This window comes from Pagrus pagrus (assembly GCF_965226575.1).
Source record: "Pagrus pagrus genome assembly, chromosome: 9".
NCBI lineage: Eukaryota > Metazoa > Chordata > Actinopteri > Spariformes > Sparidae > Pagrus > Pagrus pagrus.
The window spans coordinates 25,271,314-25,293,748 of record NC_140193.1 but is presented as its reverse complement, the minus strand read 5'-3'; the positions used below and the strand labels follow the sequence as shown (position 1 = coordinate 25,293,748).

The following is a 22,435-nucleotide window of genomic DNA, read 5'->3' as shown; positions in this document are numbered from 1 at the left end:
GCCTTCAATCACTTTTTGGCAGGTGAAAAGGCACATTTTCTGTTGTAATGGTCCTTTACAAGATTTTCAAGCTGTCCTGTGAGCTCAGATCTTTATATTATGAAGCTCAAGAATGAGATCAAGTCATATTTAGGCAGAAATAACATTTGAGTAACTGTATTTGGCCTTCAATCACTTTTTGGCAGGTGAAAAGGCACATTTTCTGTTGTAATGGTCCTTTAAAAGAATTTCAAGCTGTCCTGTGAGCTCAGATCTTTATATTATGAAGCTCAAGAAAGAGATCAAGTCATATTTAGGCAGAAATAACTTTTCAATAACTGTATATGTCCTTCAATCACTTTTTGGCAGGTGAAAACTGTTATTTTATAGGCTTTTAACCCTCCCGAATCATGTCTTTCATAGTATTGTCTCCAAATAGTAGGCATAAACAAGAATATTAGATGTACAAGACACATCCCAACATGGGAAGCAAATGTAGAGCCCAGATCAGATAAAAGATAATGCAGAGTCACGAGGATAATTGCAAAAGTGATCATTTCTTTATTGAAAATCCACACCTATAAATCACATTCATTACAGTCTAATTCATAAGACAGGGCTAAAGAAAAGGCATCATACATACCAAGCACATAGGGACATGTCTATCACGTAATTGTCAGGCCTGATTTCGCTACAAACTCCACTTCTTTTGGCCACAGTTGTGATAATTACGTAACAACAAACGTTTAACTTTCTAAGACACATACCTTTGCTATAATTGCGGACGTACAGTTGTGTGTATCTGCATATCATGACCGTTTCATCCAGAGAAAACCAGACGTTTAAACGCTACCGCTCAACGGGCTGCTGTGCGCGCTCCCGCGGCCGGAAATCAGATTCTGGCAGACGATCACATTTTGGCACGACACCGGCTCGCCTGGAGCATTAGCTTGAGTGGGGCTGTTACAGCGGCTATAGAGCCGCAATGGAGCAGATTCACAGTGGGGTGGTCCAGATGTAAAATGAAACCGTCTACTGTCACGTGAGGTTTGTTTACTTCCTCTCGAAACTCAACTGCACGTGTAGTGAAAGGTGAGTCCCCTGTTAGCCCCTCTCCGGGAAGCTAACGTTAGCTTTGGACAGGATAGAAACAGTGGAGTCGAAGCCTGTTAATTTGCTGTAAATATCTGCAAAGGTTCTGATACTTGTTTGTTGTATGGTGGGTTTACGATATAGGTGGTGCAGACACGTTAGGAAATAAGGAAGCTTCTGTTTCCTGCCTCCCACAGTTTTCTGAGTGCAGCACCACTGTCCCAACTACAAACTCCAGGTCTGTAACAACATGGTGATGTAGTAATGAGTCCTAAAACCCGGAAAGCATTAGCACTGTTGCACATCAGGTTCCCTCGTCTCAAAGTCTGTGAGTTTTTTAAATGGCTCGTCAGTTAAATGGCTGAAGTAAGGTCTGTGGTTACCACAAGCTTAATATATGTATACGTTTTGTTCTACGACATAAAATAGATCATTAAATGTCCCACAGTTATAAAGATTTTACGTGTGTTAAAAATGGTGGTTTGTGTTGTGAGACGCTTAGTGGTGGTGACGTTTAAGTCATGTGACCGTGACGTCGTCTGTTTATAGTTTAACATTAGCTTTTTACTGCTAGAGATGTAATTTATGCTTCAAAAATCTCAAAGTGGTGTTCATCTGCGAAGATTATCTTCATGAACAAAACGTGTCAGTTTCATCAACTTGTGTTTGACACATTATTTTCTGTAATAATCCAAAATCCAATTCAAAAATCCCACATAGGGAAGCAGAGCCAGTAATATCTTAAAATGTAGACCTAGTTTTAAGACTTAAATCTATGACTATGTGCTGATATGAAAACTTGTTTTTTTCTTTACAGAACATAACATAGAAAAAGATGTTTGGGATATTTTAAAAACATGTAATTCCCAGTTAAGTTTACTGTTTCAGTGAACTGATGTCTTTTTGGTCAGTAAATGTTATCGTTAAACTGTAAAAGGTCCTGTCTCCATTACATAACTATGTCACAACTGTTCCATGGGTGAGGCATCATTGCAAAAAGTATATGTTTACATAAATATATTCTATGTATATAAGAATAACAACCTTGGCATTGGCCCCAAAGGTCTTGTATCAGTGCGTCTCTAGTTAATAGGGTTGGTTATTTTCTATGAGAGACACTTTATTTTCCCAATTTGATGTCAGCCCCATCTCACACCTTTGAAATGACCTGAAACACATGACATCGGGGGCCAACCTCAATAACGCTTTTGCTAATGAATGGGAGCAAATCTCAAGGCCTCCCAGTAGAGCGGAGGCTGTTACAGCAGCGTATGGCCATGGTTTTGGTTTTAGTGTCACTACAAAAGCTGACCTCCAGTGACCCACAAATGTAAATATCTGTCTGAAGTTCTGATACCTCTTTATGGTGCAGGTAGTACAAAACATTTGAAAATAAGGAAGCTTCAGTTTCCTCATCTCCCCAGATGCACTACAGGTTCCTGAGTAATTGCATTAATTAGTGATGGTGCAGCCGTTTTGTTTTTATTTTGTAGTTTTTGGAACAACAGAGCATTGAGACAGTAACAAAGAGCTGTAGAGAGACACAAAAAACAGCCTTTTTTGTAGCATGCATAAAAATCTATACAATCTTGATCATACAGAAGACACGTCTTAGTCCACAGGCTGTGAATCTCTGTGAATAATGAATAAAGGGTAATATAACCCCACATCTTAAATACATGTTGTTTATCAACTAATCTTATCTACATTCTCTGTGTTGCAGTCCACTATCAGTGTGTACTACAGAGCATGGCTGCCCCCGACTCCATTAAACCCTTCAGCCCTGAGGAGATCCAGAGGATTCTTCCTCATCTGCAGCAGCCTGCAGTCTTCATGAACATGACCTGTGGCTGGCCTGTCCTCCACTGGACCGCTGAGCACCTGTCTGGCTGCCTCGGTGACAAACTCATCCGATTCAGACTTGGAAGAAAAGAGGAGACAAACAGTAAGAACAAAAGATTAATCCAGACAGATCTGGGTTGAGCTCATTCCCGTGTAATTAATCACCTGAAGACTTTAAATGTGAAGTTGGTAACATTGGAGAAAGCAGCAAAAGCAAGTTATATTTTTGCATCCAACAAAAAATAATCCCACCTCCTCCCTTCAGGCCTCTCTCCAAAGCTTCCACCCATTAGTCTAAGAAATACATCAGTGAACAACTCTGTTAAATGTGGCAATAGTATAGTACAGCGCATTGTTATCTCTAATCATATCCACCTAACTCATGTCTCATTTACATGTAAGAAATCAAAAAAATGTAATATTATCATAATGAACATAAACAACGAAAATGGCTGTAGTTTTTAGTCACAACTGTTAGCATGTTCATAGTGTGATTTTTGGCTGCATTTAATCTTCCACTCTTGTGCAACGAGCTCACTTTGCTGAAAGGCTAAGTTCATCCAAAAATAAATACAGTTATCCCAGTCAATTAAGAGTCAATGTCAAAACTGACCAAAATGTTTTGGAAAACAACTGTTCATCTTTCATTATTTTCATTTTGAGCATTTAATGATCGTAGCTTTGGAAGGTCATTGTGGACACACAAAATGTAGACTCTCTGGATCATTCACACAGTAACTGAAAACAGCTAAGCTGACAAAAAATTTATTTGCCACATCTGGCTAACTGTCAGACTTTAATTAGCCAGACAAAGTTATGTCTGGATGTACCTGGTCTCATCGTTAGCATATACTAGCCCAGCTTATAGTCATTATCTCCTCCTCCCATGCTGATGGAAAGTCAGGCTTGTGGAAGATTCAGGTAGAGTGCATGCAGGTCGGCAGGTAGACCATCCAATCATTTCATTTGGGCTGTATGAAATGATTTGGCACGGTAGAGACTGGCGACAGCCACAGACACTGGATTTTTTTTTTTTAGTTGTCAGAGCATTTGATTTATTGTTTGCTGTCTGGACGCTAAAGGATTTTCTACAAATATAACAAAAATGCTTCTAAAATGAATTACCAACCCTCACTTTAATACATGAAATGTTTCCCCCGACAGACATGATTGAGGAGTCAGTGATTCTCTTAATCCAAATTAAATCCACTTCAAGATAAAATTCCAAAACGGTCTGGACAAAGCACACTCAAAAAACACACTATAGGCAATGCAGTTATCATTTCCATTCCAAATGTCCAGGCATAATTGATAAAAATGTATCAGTATCAATAAATTAATAACAGTTTCTCTTTGTGTTTCGGATCACATCAATGCACAGAGCCTCCTGTGACAGTTCTCTACTTTCACCCAGTTTTCAGTAATCACATCATAATGCCTGCAGTCTTTAGTAGTAGTTCATTCTCCTGGCCTGTAGTTATCAGAACCTAATGAAGTGATGGAAGTTGTTTAACCATCTGATTGAAATGTCACATAAACACAGAAAGAAAACACCCCAGTGGTTTTTTGTCTGTGAGCATGGGGTGAATTTTGCTCTCCATGTGGCTCTAAAACAGCCACAGTAATGACTCCTCCTGTGATGAATAACTGAGAGCGAGTCCTCCGATAAACACGAGCTAATTAGATTTCTAAATCATCTTTTTCAGCTGTTACAGCTGACAGGAGGACATTGCTCATGATGGATTATAAATGGCATCAGTCAACCGTAGACACACTTTGTTTACTAAAACAAAAGCCAGTAAATGACTACAACTGTGATTTATTTTTCTCATAAAAGTGGGTAAAACAAAATTTCATGCCCCTGTGATGATGCATCGTGCTGTGATTCTGCTGTATAGATTGCATTTCTTTTAGCATAGATCAGTTGAATTGTTTTACTGAAACTTCATAACAATTTTCCAGTGATTACTCTCCTTCCTGTACCTTTTCTTGCTATTCTCTTATAGCGCCTCTGTTTGAAACCCAGTGTCCTTATGTGGAGGCCACACTGGCCCACTTTGTCAGCTGGACCCAGGACCAGGCTGGGACAGATGAAGGACCTTTTTCTGAGTACCCCAGGTCAGAGTATTGGGCCTACGCTGACTACAAATACATCGCCATGTTGTTTCAACACCAGCCTTCCATGTTTGAGGTAATCTTTACACATTTTAAGATATCAGGTCATTTTAAAACGCTTCCTGGACACTCTTGATTGACACGTTTTTAAAGGTTTATTGTCAGTTAATTACACCTCAGTTTGAATGACATTGCGCCTAAAATAACACAGGTTTTATACATAGTTGGATGATGCAAAAGTTACAGCAGCCTTTTATGAGATTTTAATGAACATCAGACAGATTCAGGTCAAGCAAACCTTTTGTCTAACCTGACAGGTATTGCTGCGTTTTAAGTTACTCTGTCAGCATGATGAAACTTATGAAACTGAAATTTAGGCTGTGTGATGAAGAAAGTTTGACAACCAATCCCAGATTGTAAAATTGAGTTATAGTAAGTAATATATTTTTGATAAAGTAGAGGCTGTTGAGAGATGTAATACATGGCCAAAAGTATGCAGACACCTAAACATGACACACAAATCTCCCCCGATTCAGCCAAAAGAGCATTAGTCGGTGTTCCAGTTCAACCTAAAGGTGTTCGATGGGGTTGAGGTCCGAGCTTTGTGCAGACTAGATCAAGTTTCTCCACACTAAATGGGGAAAAGCAAGGACTTCCCCAAATTGTTGACACTCATTGTATCTATGAACATTATGATTTCCCTTTAGTGGAATGAATCAGCTGTAAATCACCATGAACAAACAGCACCAAAGCAAAAACGAATGTGAACAACAGTATTGGCACCTAAGTTTGGCTAACTGCTAGCACTGGGGGCAACACGGACATTTCTTTGTGTTACTTCATTTTTCATTTGTATTCTTTCATTTGATCTTGTGCACCAGTTTAAAGTTACCCACTGTAATGATAAGTCTTGTATCCTGGTTGTTAATTGTAAGTAAAAGTGTTCTTTCAATCAGTCAATGTGGACAAACAATCACTTGTAGGACCAGCGTCCTAGTAGCAACACAACATGACGTCACACAAACAGGCCATGAGTGAAACTCACACAACCCTGCAGCTAATCAAGGCAACTCTTGATTGGGTGTTAGGTTTGTCCCTTCTGGGCTACTGTAGAAACATGGCAGTGCAACATGGTGGACTCCAGGGTAGAGGAGCTGCTCCCCCTTTAGATAAAGAAGACTCATTGTAATGTAACAAAAACATAACGATTCTTATTTCAGCCGATTATACACTAATGAAAACCGAATTATGAATATTATATCCCATTTCTGTCAGTAGGCTCCCGTGTAAACCTGCACACTGGACCTTTAAAAGCCTGTTTTTCAAATTTTTGTCAATGAGTATGTCTAAAGTCAAGAAATGTTCTTTAAGTTGATAAACACAGTTAGAAACTGGCATGTTAGAATTCATTTAATAAATATTTTTCATATGTTTGCCTCCTAATATAGTTGCAAGAGCTTTGGCTTATCAACAAATTAAACATTAAAGGAAAACGGAAAAACATATTGAAAGAGCCAAAATATTGCCTTCTAGTCTCGCTTTTTTAGAATGCTTATTCATATTTCTTATATGTTTTTTTCCTCGTTTGGACATTTTCAATTAAATTGTGAAGCTTTTGCAGGTAATGACTTTATACAAGCGACTATTCTTGTCCTGCGGTAGGTAAAGACATAAAAGTGTCATCTTTTCTCCAGCCACTGCCTCCCATTCATTTCATTTTTATCTCATGATATATTTTTATTGGGCATCCACCTGCAATTATTACCCGCTGACTTTCATGCCTTTGAGACAGGCAGAGATGGGCTTTTTACAGGATAAATGGTGCTGGGAAAAGGGCTGCCTGAAGGCTAGATTGGCCAGTCTGTCATTTACAGCTGCCTGCATATATGGTAATGACTCCATTATTCAGGATGCTGGTGATTGCTACACCTTTGTGCTCTGACATGGACATGATTGACAGACCAGCTTTCCTTGAAAGATGACAAATACTGTAGCCTTGTTACTCTACACTGACACCTCCATTGGTCACCCATAATAGGTCCTGTCAAAGCAGCTGATGAGGTGGCGGTCTGTCATCTGTGAGTTGTGACAGTTATGAAAATGTGAGTCTCTGTGTCATTTCATTATCACGGACAAAAAGAACGGCGACATGTAATTTAAAAATCTGACTTTATTAATATTTTCACATTATTTAATGTGTGGGTGTGTGTGTGTGTTGCAGGGTGTAAAGTGGTCCGACTTTGGTTTTGAGGGACGTAATGGGAGAGAGAGCACCTTATGGATCGGCACCGAGGGGGCCAACACACCATGCCACCTGGACTCTTATGGCTGTAACCTGGTGCTGCAGGTACAAGGACGGTAAGAGGGATCAGAGCATGTTTTTGCTGCTTTATATGCCCAAAGTAACCAGATTATAAATCAGTTGAGGACAAAAACAAAGAAAGTGAAAAGGATATATCACTACCTGTCGCTGTGTGGTTTCCTATAAGCTAAAACATTCTTTAAAAAATATACTGAGGCATCTGATTTGCATTGAACATTTGGTTTATTGTATTGGAATAAAAAAAATTACCTAAAGTGGAAACAGACCTTTTTTCACATAACTTTTCAATTTTCACAGATCTTAGCGTTTTTCCCGGTGGCCTGGCAAGTGTCTGAAAAAGTAAAATAGCCGAATGTATTAATAAGTAGGCAGGTTTTATTTCTTACTGATCTAGTAGAAAGAATGCAGGTTTTGAAGCATCTCAGGTGCTGGGGCTAAGAGGAAACACATCTCAACAGGGGAACAGACTTTGACACAACACCAGAGCGCTCTCATCCAGTGAACATCAGTCTGTTCACTCTTGTTTTACCTCGGTTTCTATCACTCTCCCTTTTCACCTTCTTTGCCTCCTCCATCAGTGGTTTCTTTTTCTTTTGCAGTGTAGTTTCCACAGTTATTCCAGCTCCATCTTCACACTACTTTTGGTATTGTTGTGTTGATAACCCAGAGGTTACAAAAAGCCTGTTTGTTTAGACTAGGGATGTTGATGATGAATCATTCATTTAAAAAATAAAAACATACAGTAGGTATTATTTAAAAACAAAATATTTAATGTAGTGTTAATGATTAACTGGTAATTGATTGTTATGGCAGCTGACTATGATTTAAAGAAATGCCTTAAAATTTACATCCCTACTTTAGCAGCAAATACTTTTCTGATTTCAGTTATACGATTAACCTGCAAAGCTTTGAACTCACTGCACCTCTCACTCTCTGCTCACTGGTTGCTTTCACTGATAAATGTTGTCACATTTTTGTTGTCACCCAAAAATAAGATAAAAACTTGGGCTGGCAAAATATCAGATTTCCACTACATGGTTATCACAGCCAAACAAATTCATGATAACAATGTTTTGGTGATATCTAGAGAAATCTGAAAAAATACAAGCCATCAAATCTATCTTTAACATTGTTTACTGTGTGTTCTGCCTTTATTTGGCAAATAAATTACCTTCAACATAAGAGTGTAGGGAAGTGGAGAGAGTCTGTGATCATAACTGTAAAAACAAGTGTACACAAAGAAAAACTACTCAATTACTAATGAAAAAGCAACCAGATGAACTCGTAAAAATGATGCACAAGGCCAAACATTTTTCGCTGGATTATTCACATGATTAAATCATATGTGTGTTATTAACACAATATCAATGTTTCCTTTCAAATATCATGGTTATCATGAATATTGCGATGTGACAACCCCCCTACTTCAATCACATGTTTGAATCCAGTCAGTAATGGACAGTTCTGAGATGTCACTTTGAATATGCACCCATTCTAATATTGTTACATACAGAACTTTGAATAAAGCCTCACACATTTCCCTGCATCATAGATTTGTAAGTGTTGCTTCAAGTCACGACAAAAGATTAAATTAAATAAAAATCAAAATAATGCATAACTAGGAGTCTAAGTGGCCATGGAAATGGTAATGTGGTAAAATATTCAATGCAGCAAGCAATAGTTCTGTGCTCTTCACCACAGTCCAAATACTGAGTCAGAAATATCAGAGAATGCAAGAGAGCTTTTAGAGCGATTATCTGATTTATCTTCCCTCATCTAATTCCTCACACTAATCTGTTTTACTGTGTGCGTCTGTACTTTACTTTACTTTGTACTTTTCCTAACATCCCACATCTTTGTTTTTATGATACATTGATTTTTAATTTGGGCAACAGATTAAAGAGTATAAAGAGAGACACAGTGCCCATCTATCTGTCATAATAACTTAGTGCATGTAATAAATAGGAGTTGTGACTGAGCATAAAGAGGGTGCAGGACTCCAGACAACTGCAGCCGTGTGTCAGCACACCGCTGGTGGTGGTAGAAGTTTTCTGCCTGATAACCAGCCAGCTCATCCAAACACAAAGGTGCAGGCTACTGTAAGTGCTTACACAGAGCGTGCTCTGTCCTCTGCCCCCTCAAAGGGAGTTAATTTGTCACAGAGCTCGCCAGAGCGGGAAGGAAATGGAGACAGAGGGTGAGGCGCTATGTAGGGCGACATGAGTCAAGAAACAAAAGGGAAAAGGTCTTTTTATATCTTATCTCAATCCTCTGTTCTCTGTCTTATCTCACTGATGTAATTGGGTCTCTGGCTCTCTTTATTTGGTATTGATCTCCAATGGAATGAGATTCAGCTCAAGCAGATCTTTGATACCGCTGATCCGTGAAAATACAACAGTGCTTGACATGATGACATTTGTGACAGCGGGCGGTCAGATGAACAGAACACAAAATGGCTGAGCACTTTGCAATGTATCGTGTTACCTTGTAGGTTTGGAACTTTTTATTTCACGTTTAAAAATATAAATAAAAACAAAGACAGGATTTCAGGGATACAAGGTGAAACTACAAAGACAGAATGGAAGATGATGCTCCCATGAACATTTATCACCTCCACGGGTGCCGTTTTGGGCTCGCACACTTCTGACGTTATTCTTTGTGTCATACACTAAGTGATGCAAGTAGAAAATCAGTTCTAGGAGAAAATGTCAGATCTTTAGTGGTGATTTAGAACATTTCTGTTTGTGTATAAAAAACATTGCAAATAGAATAATTAAATTAATCAGATATTGAAGAGCGCCATCATCTGGACTATCATCACTTTTAAATTTTTTAGGGCTTCCTCTGGTTACCCCATGTTAAATGTCACACCGCAAAGAACTATGGGTAATTCCATCATTCAAAGTCTGCACTACTCAACTCTAACCATAACTCTCTCATTCACCCTACTTTGCCGCTGATTGGCTTACCCTGTTAGTCTACCTCCAACCAATCTCACTCCTCGTGCCCAAACAAAACCAACTCAACTCAATGTGTCATCCTGAATTTACTGTGTAACTAAATAGCTCGACACTTCGTCACCACTGAGCCTGAGCTAACAGATAAATTAATTTCTAACAACAATCCTTTCCTGCTCTTTTGTGTTTTCTGTGCGTAGGAAGCGTTGGCACCTCTTTCCTCCAGAGGACACCGTTAACCTCTACCCGACCAGGATCCCCTACGAAGAGTCCAGTGTCTTCAGCCAGGTGGATGTTCTCCATCCAGACCTGATGAGGTGCCCTGCATTTCAGGCAGCCAGGGCCCACATCGTCACTCTGCAGCCAGGGCAGGTCAGAGGTCATAACTTAAAAAAAATGGCTAAATGTTAAAAATTATAGGTCTGATTTGATCAGTTATGCCTCCTAATGGAGACAAATTTTGAAATTAAATTAAGTGGAAACACTGCAGGTGAGTAGGGTAAAAATATAAAAGAATAGATTTCACCATGAAACTGCCTGAGTTGATTACTTATGTTAAGACAATTGTTTTTTGTATTGTAAGTTTTCTCTCATTTAATGTTTAGATATGAAAAATGAGGCACAATCAAATTAAATATGCACGACCAGAGCAGACTTCTAAACTAAAATAAATTGGACATTTTCTTTCCACTAGTCCTAAAACATGTTATTGGAGCAAAATCACCCCAAATCTCAAAATGTACCAGTGCGTGAAAACACGTTTTTTTTTATCCTGTAGTGTCTCCTCTCAACGCTGGGAGCTGTCATATGTGTCAGCTGCTGCCAGAAAATGAGCACATACAGATTTTCTTTCAAAAACATGACCAGAAGCCTAAAATCAGATTCTCTCAAGCTGTTAAATTTGATTTCTAAACCAAATGAGGTTTTTTTTTATTCTAACCAAATTTAAATATTTATTCTCTGTTTTATTGAGGATGCTGTGTATACCTTGAAGATTCAGTTCTAACCTTAGCAATGTTTTCTTCTTCATAGGGATTTTAATGATTAATCATCAATTGACTAATCTCCGTTAAGATTTTGGCTGATCATAAACATATTAACTGACAATCAGAGACGGGCACGAATACATCAAAAAGTATCTTGTTAGAAATGACAAATACTTGCTTATCAAATATATGAACATGAAATACAAAATTCTTGTTCAAGAAAATGTATTTAATCAAACCAATCATGTAATTTGTAATTCAAAAAACACAAAACATGTTATCCATTTAGTCGCCTCAACATGGGTCGGGTTTTGTCGGGCCAGTTTTTGAATACTTACACTTAAGTTGCAGTTGCTCCAATTGAAAACAACAACTAACATACTTCATATGTTATAATGATGATGTTTATTAATATTTGATAATCGTTTTGAAATGGCAGCCAACTATCTAATTAAGAAATGACTTAAAATTTGCATCCATGGTTCTTCAGTTTAGTTGTCAGTAGATAAACATCAGCTTGTGAAAGGATTCATTTTTCATTGATGGAAGACTAGAGCTGAAATGATTAGCTGATTAATCATCCAGTTGACGGGAAATGATTACCAATAATTGATAATTGGTGAATGTTTGTGTCACATTACAGGCACCAATGCCAAATGTTATTCCAGTTTCAACGTTGTGAGGATTTCTTGCATTTCTTCGTCTTATACAAAAGTTAACTTAAAATCTGTCAGCCGGACAAAACATTTGATGACATCACATTCTTCACAATTTTCTGAATAATCAGCTATTAATTGATGATGACAACAACAGTAGATGTAGTTGTATAGAAATCATCACAAAACAACTTTCTGCACATCTGAGGAAAGAAAACAAAAATAATCCTCCACAGTCAACATTTGTTCTCAGTGAAACGCAATCTGTCTATGAGCTGTGAGCCCTGCACCATGTATCAGACCACACAGTGAGCTGACTGTACAGTACAGTTACACCCTTTAGGCAAACCATGGTTGTATTTTTTATCAAACATTGAATTGTCAAACACATCAGTCATGTTTTTAGACCTTGGAAAACCAGCATGAGTGATCTACTAAAGTTTGACATAATGCAACAGTCGCTCTACATTTATGTGATGAACTGCTCGTGACTCTGAAGCAATAACCATAAAATAAATCTTTATTGGTCCTTAAGCTCTAAACATGTACAAGTAGACTCAACAGTGAGATTTATTTGTCGTGGTGTCCTCCATAAAAGTGTGAAGCAAGGCAGCGGTCGTGACTCGTGTTCTAATTAACGTCTGGCCTTCTCAGTTATAGTGCATCACCTTCAACAGGCTGGAGCTTTTATATTAAAGGAAGTGGAAGGTTAAGTGACATTAAAGTTAGCTGCGTCATCACTCCTGATGCGTTGTCAGGAGGAAAGGTAACAGGGTCGTGTCTTGGCTAGAGGAAGACCTGGCAGAGCAGGCACGTTCCTGACACTTGCTCTGCCTCAGAAGCAGGTCAGTTCAGACCAAGGAAAGTTAGGACTGAGGTGAGAAAATCACCATGACAGATCGATAAATCTTAGAATTGTCCTCAAATTATCTGAATTACTGCAAAAGTGGTACAAACGTACACCATCGGGCTGCACAATACACTGTGTCAGCATCGTCACTGCGATGTGCACATGCCCAATAGTCACATCGCAGGAGGCGCAATGTCAAGTTAGGCATATTAACTCAGCTCTTCAACAATTTAGATGTGTTTTTGGTGTTTTCGCTGCATTCAAGCTGAATGCTAAGAATGCAGCACTTGATAAATATTGTCAATATTTGTCACTCGGTTGTTTTTCTGCCACTTAGTGGTTGTAACCATGGTGACTTCTGCCTACTGTGACAACACAGCTCTATTGAGCTACTCAAGTAATCTTGTGAAAATTCATGTATTTTTTTTTTTTTTTGCCATATTACACCTATAACACACCACACCTCCCCACCCCCCTTAAAGTTCACCGGCCCTCCCTGCCTGACATCCTCACCACCACCTCCACCCCCAACATACAATACAATAATAAGAAAGAAAGAAAGAAAAGAAATAATTAAGGGGAAATAATAACTGACCTCTGTGACTGATATTCCCTGTTTACATGAATGTCTGTAATAATAGCCTGTTGTAACTCAGGACCACATCAGTCCTCTGTAAGTATCAGGGTATGTGCATGGCTGATAAACATTCTCCAGGTTTTCTCAAATTTGGCCATGAAACCTTTCAATGAGAACCAGTTTTAGAGCTTGTTATATAATATATATATTATAATAATATAATATTATATAATATATATATTATAATAATAATAATATCTGCAGGGGTCTGTTTGCATCGAGCGCAGAAATGACTGAATGAAGTTCTAGTTTCTGTATCGTAGGCAACTGGACGTATTTCAGTTTCTTGAATATGTTTCACCTCTCATCCAAGAGTCTTCTTCAGTTCTTACTAACTGGAGGGGAGTTGCAAGGTTTTAAACCCTGTGTGGGAGTGTCCTTACAGAGTCATCGCTCTGAGTTTCAGAATCGTCAGGACCACTTGTGGGTCGTTGACCCAACCGGCCTGCATGTGGGTTGTTAGGGCTAGGTGAGCCCAGGTATGAATGGTTGTAAACAATGGTTGTTAACAACCATTCAGGGGGGAAGGGAAGTTTGTCAAGTCTTGCATTAGTGCAGTGTATGTGATGCAAAATGGATAAGGTCCAAAACTGCCTCCCGTCAGTCCACTTAAAGTTCCCTTTGCAAATCTTCTTCTCTTAAGGTTAGTTTATGGTAAAGTATTAATGTTAACCATTCTGTCATAGATCTCAGACACAATCCACTTTTTAGTTGGATTAACTGGAGAAAGTCATGAAAAATAGATGATGGGGGGAAAATGTTGATAGTTAATTTCTGCCAAATTTGAAAATAGCAGAACAGGTGTAAATCTGAAGGCTAATCTGTTTTCATTGTGTGGGTAAAGATCTCCAGTGGGTTTGGTTGCCCTTGTTATGCCACAGCTGAAAAATGTGGTGAATGCAGCACGGGACAAACAAGTGATGAGGAGGCCGGAGAGAGGGTCTGTGTACACCACACTGTTTCCTGAACTGACTCCAAATCTTTTGAATAGCTGTTTGTCCTGCTTCGTCTCGTTTGAGATTCCAGCCGCATTGTTTTGTTCTTCAGGAGTCAAAATGGTGACAAAGCAATTAGCCATCTGTCTCTCACTATCTGCTCGTGTCTGAGCTCCTGTAGCGTCCTGAATACCATCCTATCAGCAGCACCAAACCCAGCTGTCAGTTAACTGAAGGCTGCTGACGTACCGTGCAGGTCAGGGTTACGGCTGATGCTTCAACAGATCATTTCTGCTTATCGAACCTAATAGCAATGATGACAGTCATACAGTTCACAGATTATAAACCAGACAGAGTGAAATGCCGCAACTCATTTGTTTCCCCCACAGGACCAGCTGTTGTCTTATTACTACAGCTCTGTCAGGCTAGATTTGGTATAAATAAGAAGAAATATTGATGTTCAGACTTGATTACTGGTAACAACATGTGATGACAAAAGTATGGAGCACATTTTATGTTTTTAGTAAAAGGAGTTAACTCAGGTGATATTACTTTACTCTGGTCCTTCAGTCACACAGTAAGAAGTAGTTATATACAGGAGGCAGGTTGTGACCGCCCACAGTCTCCAAATCAGTGACCTTTGAACTCTGACATTGGCCTGGTGTTTACTGCCCAGCTAATTTCCACCCTACTCTTGGAAATACTTTCGATTTGGTACAGATGTTCATTTGAATTCAAGGATGAACTGGGTAGATTTTGGTGGCCAAAGGTCAAAGCCATTGTGACCTCATGGCGACCTATTCTCGTGACCACGATGTCTCAGGCCTGTAGAATTTCTTCAAATTTGGTACAAATGTTCACTATAGAGTGCTTAAGTCATGCGCCTACCAGTGGACCTCGTGGGACTTTGTTTTGGAAAAACTTTGTATGGTAGTGAACTGAGAGAGACAAATAATGTATTGATCCTGCTTGAATTGTGTCATGAATCACACATTTAAATGTTTGTCAATTTTAAAGATCATTTTCCAAGTCAATAAAGTCTCAGTTTGTTTTAATTAAAGTAAAATATCATGTGGTATTGTGTTAAACTGCTCAGTGAACTACATCTTCTCACTCAATACACGTCACCAACACCAACATTTCTGAGCCCCAACTGGGCTCAGAAAAAGTAGTAAAAAAGATGAAAATCGAGACTGTTGGCTGTGTAGTCTTTATAATGACGTATTTTCACAGTCTGATATTTCAGTAGTTTGATCTTTTAAATTGACAAACATCATATGTGTGATTCATGACACAATTCAAACAGAATCAATAAATAATTTGTCTCTCTCAGTTCACTACCATACAAAGATTTGATCAAATAAGGTCCCATGGAGGAAAAGGCAGGGGACGTGACTTCAGCTTTCTGTGACTTCAGCTTTCTGTGACTTCAAAATGATCTGAGGATGAACTGATTAGATACTACATCTAATAGGATAAAGTTATGACATTTGATTTTTAAAAGGTCAGAGGTCAAATGCACTGTGAGATCATAATATAATAATAATAATAATATTATTAAACGCCACAGTTCAGAAACAGCATCTTGACTGGTGCACGGAGACGGACAACTGCGATGTGGTAATTCTAGTTTTGACATTATATAGACTCAAGAAAATAAAAGTTAGTTTAATCGATAATGGAAAATAATTGGCTCATCACATATATCAGGATCGGTGTATATGTTGTCCAATATGTGCGGATATAAAAACTTTTTTTATAGAACATGATGCAGAAAAAGAAGCTTGTGATCATTTATAATTATTAAATTCCCAGTGAGGTTTATGGTTTAATTGCAGTGATGTCTTAAAGTTTATTGTTACACTGTAAAATACAATGCCTCCGTTATGAAGGTATCTTAGTCAGGAGTGTTTGAAAACCCACATTGGTGGCATCATTTAAAAAATGTGACTTATGTATAAGATCTATGATATTTTACATGAAAAGGTGTCTGCTGCCATCTAGTGGATGACCAGTACAGTTATGTATTCCCTCGACATTTATCACAAAGGCTTCCAGACAAAAAAGAGATGGTGATGTCACTGAACTGTTGATCCATTAAAGCTTCTGAGAACTTTGTATCTCCTCTGCTCAGGTGCTGTATGTCCCCAGACACTGGTGGCACTATGTGGAGTCAGTGGATCCCGTCACTGTCAGCGTCAACTCCTGGATCGAGTTGGTAAGAACCAGTCATGCCTCGCCCTCGTCCTGAACTATTCAGCTCAGAACAGGAAATATTAAATAGATGTTCCATCATTTTGAGAAGCGTTTGTCCTGAAGAGCTCCTGCTCAAGCTGATCCTAACTATGTGGTGCTCCTGTATGAAGGCCCCTCTGAGCTTTGAGTAATGAACAGGCAGTGAAAGATTCCCTGTCATTATGATGAGTGTGTGCTGCATGAAAAGCTCCTCACCACCAGACAAATATTTATGTAAGAAGTGAGTCCCTCTCCAGCTTCCCTACAAGGTCACAGACACTACTTACTGTGCCTGCAGGCAGCATACCTCCATACTGCGGCGTTATAATTCAGTGTAATTATCTTGATTTGCAGCACTCATTCTTATTTTTCTTGACTCTTTGCCTTTTTTGTTCCTGCACAGGAAGGGGATGACGTGGCGAGAGTTAGTGAAGCCGTGACCAAGGCGGTTGTCTGCGCCCTCAAAAGAACACCAAGTGATGACAACACTGATGACTGGCTCAATCCCACTGAGGTAGCAAATCAATACTGTCATATTAATTACTCCCTCAAACCAATGGCTCCCTGATTATGAACAGTTGTTTGTATTGGTGTAGCCACAGTAAAACAAGTTTTAGCCTCTGGAAATCATTTACACATTCTAGCAAGAATCTATCCAGAGGACTGTGATGTGTCAGCTGGCAAAATCAGACAACAACTTTGGTCGCTCACGTCAATCCTTTCAATATGATCATCTATTCACTTTTTTGTTGACTCATATTTTAATAAGATACTGCTTTCTTTAACAAAGGGGTTTTCAAATTTTGGTTTAAAACATTAATAAATGAGCTAACAACAGTGTTGACGTTCTGTCAGAGACGTCCATGTTCTCTGTTCTACTAAAGTTAGCATGCTAACCAGCTAGCCCCGGCACATCCTGTCAACCGTACACCATCTGAATTCAAGTTTCTCTCTTGTACGGAACTGAGACGAACCTAATTGCCTCGTTATCTCATCGTAAAACACATTTCATTCAAATTGGACAGAAACTCAATCAAAGTCACCAGAACAGTGCTGGTTTGTCTCCACAATCACCTCTGGTTTGGTCCAAATAAATCCTCAGTTCACAGAGTAAGATGTGAAAATATTCCGGCTCTACACGCCGTTTTCACCCGCTGCTGATGACCCTCTCTCTTCTCCTGTCCCCATCTGCCGTGTCTTCTCGTCCCTGGAGCCATAGTCCTGGTCAGAACCACTGTAAATCACCTCTGTACTGTATCCTCTGTCTTCAGACTGACCTCCGTCACTCTCAGAGAGAGACACTCTGAGTCCAGTCCCAGTTTGCTGTCAGGCAGTGTTCAATGGGAGGCTGGTTGACGGAGTCCTGTTACCCACAGTGACTCCCTCCGTCCTGAGGTTGGAGTGCAGGCATTCAGCTAATAGGGCCACTAACTGAACTACCTGCTAACTGCAGCTAGTCGATACATTAAACAGTAGCATCTGCAAATGGATCAGTTTGGTACTTCAGGAACTTAATGTTAAGCAGCAACATCATGAGACCAATCACAAATCCTACGACAATTTCATGGGTTCTCCTGTGCGGCCCTCAAGCAAAAACTTTGAGAGCCCCTGATTTAGTAAATAGTGAAGTTTTGTTCACAGCCTAAGTGTTTCCATGTGTTGACTGGACACCATAGTAATCCCCACAAACACTTAATCTGGAATAGCCAGAGCCTCTGTTTTAGCAAACTCATGAAACACTTCATTTAATTTTTTATGTATCTGAACAATGAGACAACACCTTACTGTGTTACTGGTCAGGTACAATAAGCCCTCCATGGTGCAACATTATTGGTGTAAAGTATAACTGAGCTCCACAGGCCTGAGACATGAGACTCTGGTCCGACTGTGACAGATTACTAACCACTGTACCTCCCACACCCTCGTCTTTCTCTGTGTATGAGTTGGCAAAGCCAGGCTGCCTCTTCCACTCCCTCAGAGGGTATATTCATCCCACCCACAGCAGGTCATATATTGAGCAGACACAGTGTGAGCTGCTGTATGAATACACAGATGTTATGGAGATCCTGAAGCTCCAGAGACAGTTCCTGGATGTACAGACAGAAGAGTGGGACTCAACCTGAAGCACTCTCACTTTATTTTATTTTACTTTGAGCTTTAAATCAGACGGTATAAATCTGAATCTTTTAAAGAGTTCAGTGAGTTTGAGGTATTTGGAAAAATAATCTAAGTCATCACACTGTGGACTTTCTCAGACAGCTGAATGAGCTGTAATGATGGTTCTGCAGGACCAGTTTAGTATAATTTATCTCAGCCTGTCAGTAACTGAAAAGACTTTATTACAAGCTAGAAGAACAGAAGGCTGCCCCCAAAACTTTTAGTTACCAGCTGCTGCAAGACAGAATTTTTCTGCTGATTGCCCCCCATCAGACAGGCTATAAAGCCCTTGTGTGCAGAATGTTGATGTGATTAAAGCTTCTTTGGTCAAATTAATATTTTGTTTTGCTTTTGTTTCACACCATTCATCTCAGTGGTCCAGGATGCGATCCGTGGGGGAGTAAGGGGATATATCAGCATGTAGATTTTTCTTCAATTTTAGGGAAGGTCCAGCTGTCTCCTCCCTTAAAATCTATGGCTTTGAATATGTCTTTGAAAGAAAGACGACCAAAAAAAATGAGTTTACACTGGCCCTTGGACCCTGCACCGTAACCTTCACCTTCATTACGGTATTCAGTCAGCAGCCTCTTCAACTACAGAAATGGATGGCACTTTATTCAAGAGAACACCAACACTACTACTCGAGTAGATTTTGTTGCTTATCAAGTCTTTTTCGTGCACTTTTTAAATAAAGTGCGACCTGGAAATATATTGAATGTCTTGTACTAGGATATAAAAATAATTTATCACACATACACAACATCTCAGATCAAGCTGTTGCACTCTTTGGGCCGGCCATGTTCTGAGCTGACAGAGCGCTAAACTTCAGCGGGATGAGGAGAGGTGGACCCAGGTGTTGAACTTCTGATAGATACCAACCACATTATCATCACCATCTTGTTGCTGCTGCTTACATTCACCCTGACACCGATCAAATGATCTTGTATGGTTTGTTTTCTTTGTGTTTCTGCAGGAAGGAGTAGCATCCCATGATGAGAACATGCAGTATGTGAACCTGGCTGTGAGAGCTTGTGTCCAGGGACAAAGGGGCCTCTGCCACAGAGAACTGAACCAGGACATGAGGGACACCCGTCCAGTCAAGCGGGACTCCAGAGGCCAAATCAGGAAGAACAGTGATTCGGTCAGGGATTCTGTGCCCTTCAGTGTCCCCTTTGGACCGCATCTCACCCCTGTACTCTGTCGGCAAGAGTCCTCACCGGAAACGAGCACTAAAGATCTGCAGTTCAGCTCAGATACAGCACAGAGAACCACGCTTACATCTGCTGTCAGACTCCACCAGGGAGAATATGAGTGTAGCCCTGATTTAACTCAATGTAGACCATGTGACTGTGCTGATGAGAGGTTGGGGAACTCTTCAGAAGATTATGAGGAACCAGCACACACAACAATAACCACTAATGACCTGTTAGACTGTCTGATGCATCCTGATGTCATTGCCTGTGTCACTAAGCTTTTACTGGAAAGGCACACAGGAAATCACAGGACCAGCGCATCATCATAGCTTTCATTTTCACCAGCTATAAACAACCTTTCTGACCTTTCTACTCCGGATGTCTCACTGGGGTTTGCAGTGATAGAGAGCTATGAACAAAAACAAATGATGTTTGGCTGCGGAAATCCGTCCTCCAGGCTGCGGGTAATGCCATCAGTAAGAAGTGAGCGAGGAAGAGGAAGAGTCTCCACCTGCTTTGCTTTCTACTCTCATCTGTCAAGGTCCTCCTGGATGTGAGAAGTCACGACCTAAACTAACCATAATGTGATGAGTGACGCCATCAAGTGGCTCCACCATGTCCTTGTTTTGTTGTCCTGCACACACTAATCCTGTTTGGTTCCTCCAGAAGGAAGAAAAATGACCACTTAAATCAATTTGGTATGGTTATGTGTCACATAATTCAAGGTAATATTCCTGAGATGTGAACATTTGTTTTCTCATAATGTTTCCTGTCATTTACTAAGGAAGGAACACTGAAGGCTGATCGTAATGGTTTGGTGATTGATGGAAGCTTCATGAGGAGAAATGAATAAAATGTTTGAGTACAGAGTCACAGCCACGGGTCACGAGGAAGGAAGGTCGCACTCGTACAAGAATAACAATTGTGATCTTTCTGCTAACAGTGTCTTCACTAAATTGAGCGTATTGTGGTACAAAATTAGTTTTGTCATTAAAAGGAGAAAACTGCCAACAGTCCATGTTTTAATCTTATTTTAAGATTTCAAACAGCACAAAAAACAAGTTACAGCTTCATACATGTCTATTTACAGAAGTTTATAGGGAGCAGCATCATTTACACTTTCTCTGAATAAAACAACTATTCTATGACTTCAAAGGACCAAACTGTTAACTTTGTATGTTTTAACACATAAAAACAGATCACATATACAATACTGCCGACTATTTCTTGAAGCTTTTAGATTTGTTTTTCACCTGCTAGCTGTAACTCGGGTCCATTTCCAGAGACCCGAAACCGTAAAGAGACAATCCGTCACAGTTAACTGCACCTTGTCTTTTATTTTTATCAAACATGTTATGTTTGTGGTGTGAAAGTAGCTACAATAATGTTATACGTGACTTCTTGCAATGACGAGCTTTGGGAAATCAGACCGAGGAGAATAATTCATAATATTAATTTGGCTGTTTCCTGCACAAAAAGATTGAGATTGAGTTGCAAATGCCCTACTGATCAACACTGATAAAATATCAAAGTCACAAAGGTTCATTGTGATGCATGCAACATAAACATATAAATGATTTTAGAGACTGACTGCCGGTCTGTAAAGTGCAGCTCCCTTCATGGCTGTTCACTGAATTTTAAATGAATGGTGGTGGTATAACTCATAGTATTGGTCCTTTTAATATCGTCGTTGGAGGCACACAATGTTTACTGAACCATTTGTCCAACATGTTCTATCAAAGGCAGAGTCTCTAAGATTATTATTATTCACTCTCATAGAAAATATGCAATTTTGACATGGAGTTAATACACAACAAATATATACAGCATATCATATTTGACATTCATTTGTAATAACACTATTGAGCATGGTGTGTTAAATCACATTATTCACCGTTTCATGTCTCATTCAGAAAATACTGTGACTGGAGTGTTCAAAAGGTTTCACACAATAAATTCAATGACGTGACAAACAAATACTGGACTTCTAACTTCATCTGCAATCTTAGCGCTTCATTATCACAAAAAAAGGTATCTTCAAATGAAAACTTATAACAGGGACTGAAATAAAATGTGGTATCTTCTCATAAGTCATCCAATGATTGAACTGTTGTAGTTAAATCACATCAGCTACAGCGATGAGGATGGTGTATGCACTGTGGCACGGTTACAGTCTGGTGCCCTGTCCTGTTTTGACCAGGTGTATGTCGTTAGATTTGTTCTTCTTCTTGTCATCGTGATCGTCTTCCTCCTTACTTGAATCCACCATGTAGATTTTGTCCAGCTGATCAGGGTCGACGTAGGTGTAGAAGTGAGCCATGATGGAGAAGATGACGAAGACGCCCAGCAGCAGGCAGGCAAACAGCAGGAACTCCTTCCACTGCGACAACAAAATACTGGTTAGTTTGGTGTTCACAGCATTCAAGGACATCAAGTGGCTGATTTTAATATGTGTATATATACAGCTTGTGAGAGATT

The 22,435-nt window shown here is 39.5% G+C and overlaps 2 protein-coding genes across 6 annotated transcripts in view; one reads left to right on the top strand and one right to left on the bottom strand.

Moving 5' to 3' along the window:
• The first annotated feature begins 913 nt into the window (after nt 1-913).
• Nucleotides 914-20,968, top strand: hspbap1 (hspb associated protein 1). Of its 5 annotated transcripts, none has more exons than XR_014623223.1 (9): nt 914-1,071; nt 2,795-3,016; nt 4,920-5,104; nt 7,250-7,386; nt 10,509-10,680; nt 16,507-16,590; nt 17,011-17,121; nt 19,738-20,655; nt 20,742-20,968. XR_014623223.1 is itself a non-coding variant. In XM_084361490.1 (9 exons), the coding sequence occupies exons 3-9, from the start codon at nt 2,821-2,823 to the stop codon at nt 20,284-20,286; spliced, it is 1,434 nt and encodes a 477-aa protein (XP_084217616.1). In that variant the 5' UTR covers nt 914-1,026; nt 1,216-1,309; nt 2,795-2,820; the 3' UTR covers nt 20,287-20,968. The 5 variants fall into 5 exon arrangements, 4 of the variants coding, with proteins under 4 accessions (XP_084217616.1, XP_084217615.1, XP_084217617.1 ...); XM_084361490.1 differs by adding an exon at nt 1,216-1,309 and having other exon boundaries at nt 914-1,026; nt 19,738-20,968; XM_084361489.1 differs by adding an exon at nt 1,216-1,309 and having other exon boundaries at nt 19,738-20,968.
• Nucleotides 20,967-22,435, bottom strand: part of slc15a2 (solute carrier family 15 member 2) — a 20,757-nt gene continuing 19,288 nt past the window's right edge. The window contains exon 22 of the mRNA XM_084361487.1: nt 20,967-22,337. Coding sequence (XP_084217613.1) covers nt 22,125-22,337 — 213 coding nt within the window. The 3' untranslated portion in view covers nt 20,967-22,124. The remainder of the gene's footprint in view (nt 22,338-22,435) is intronic.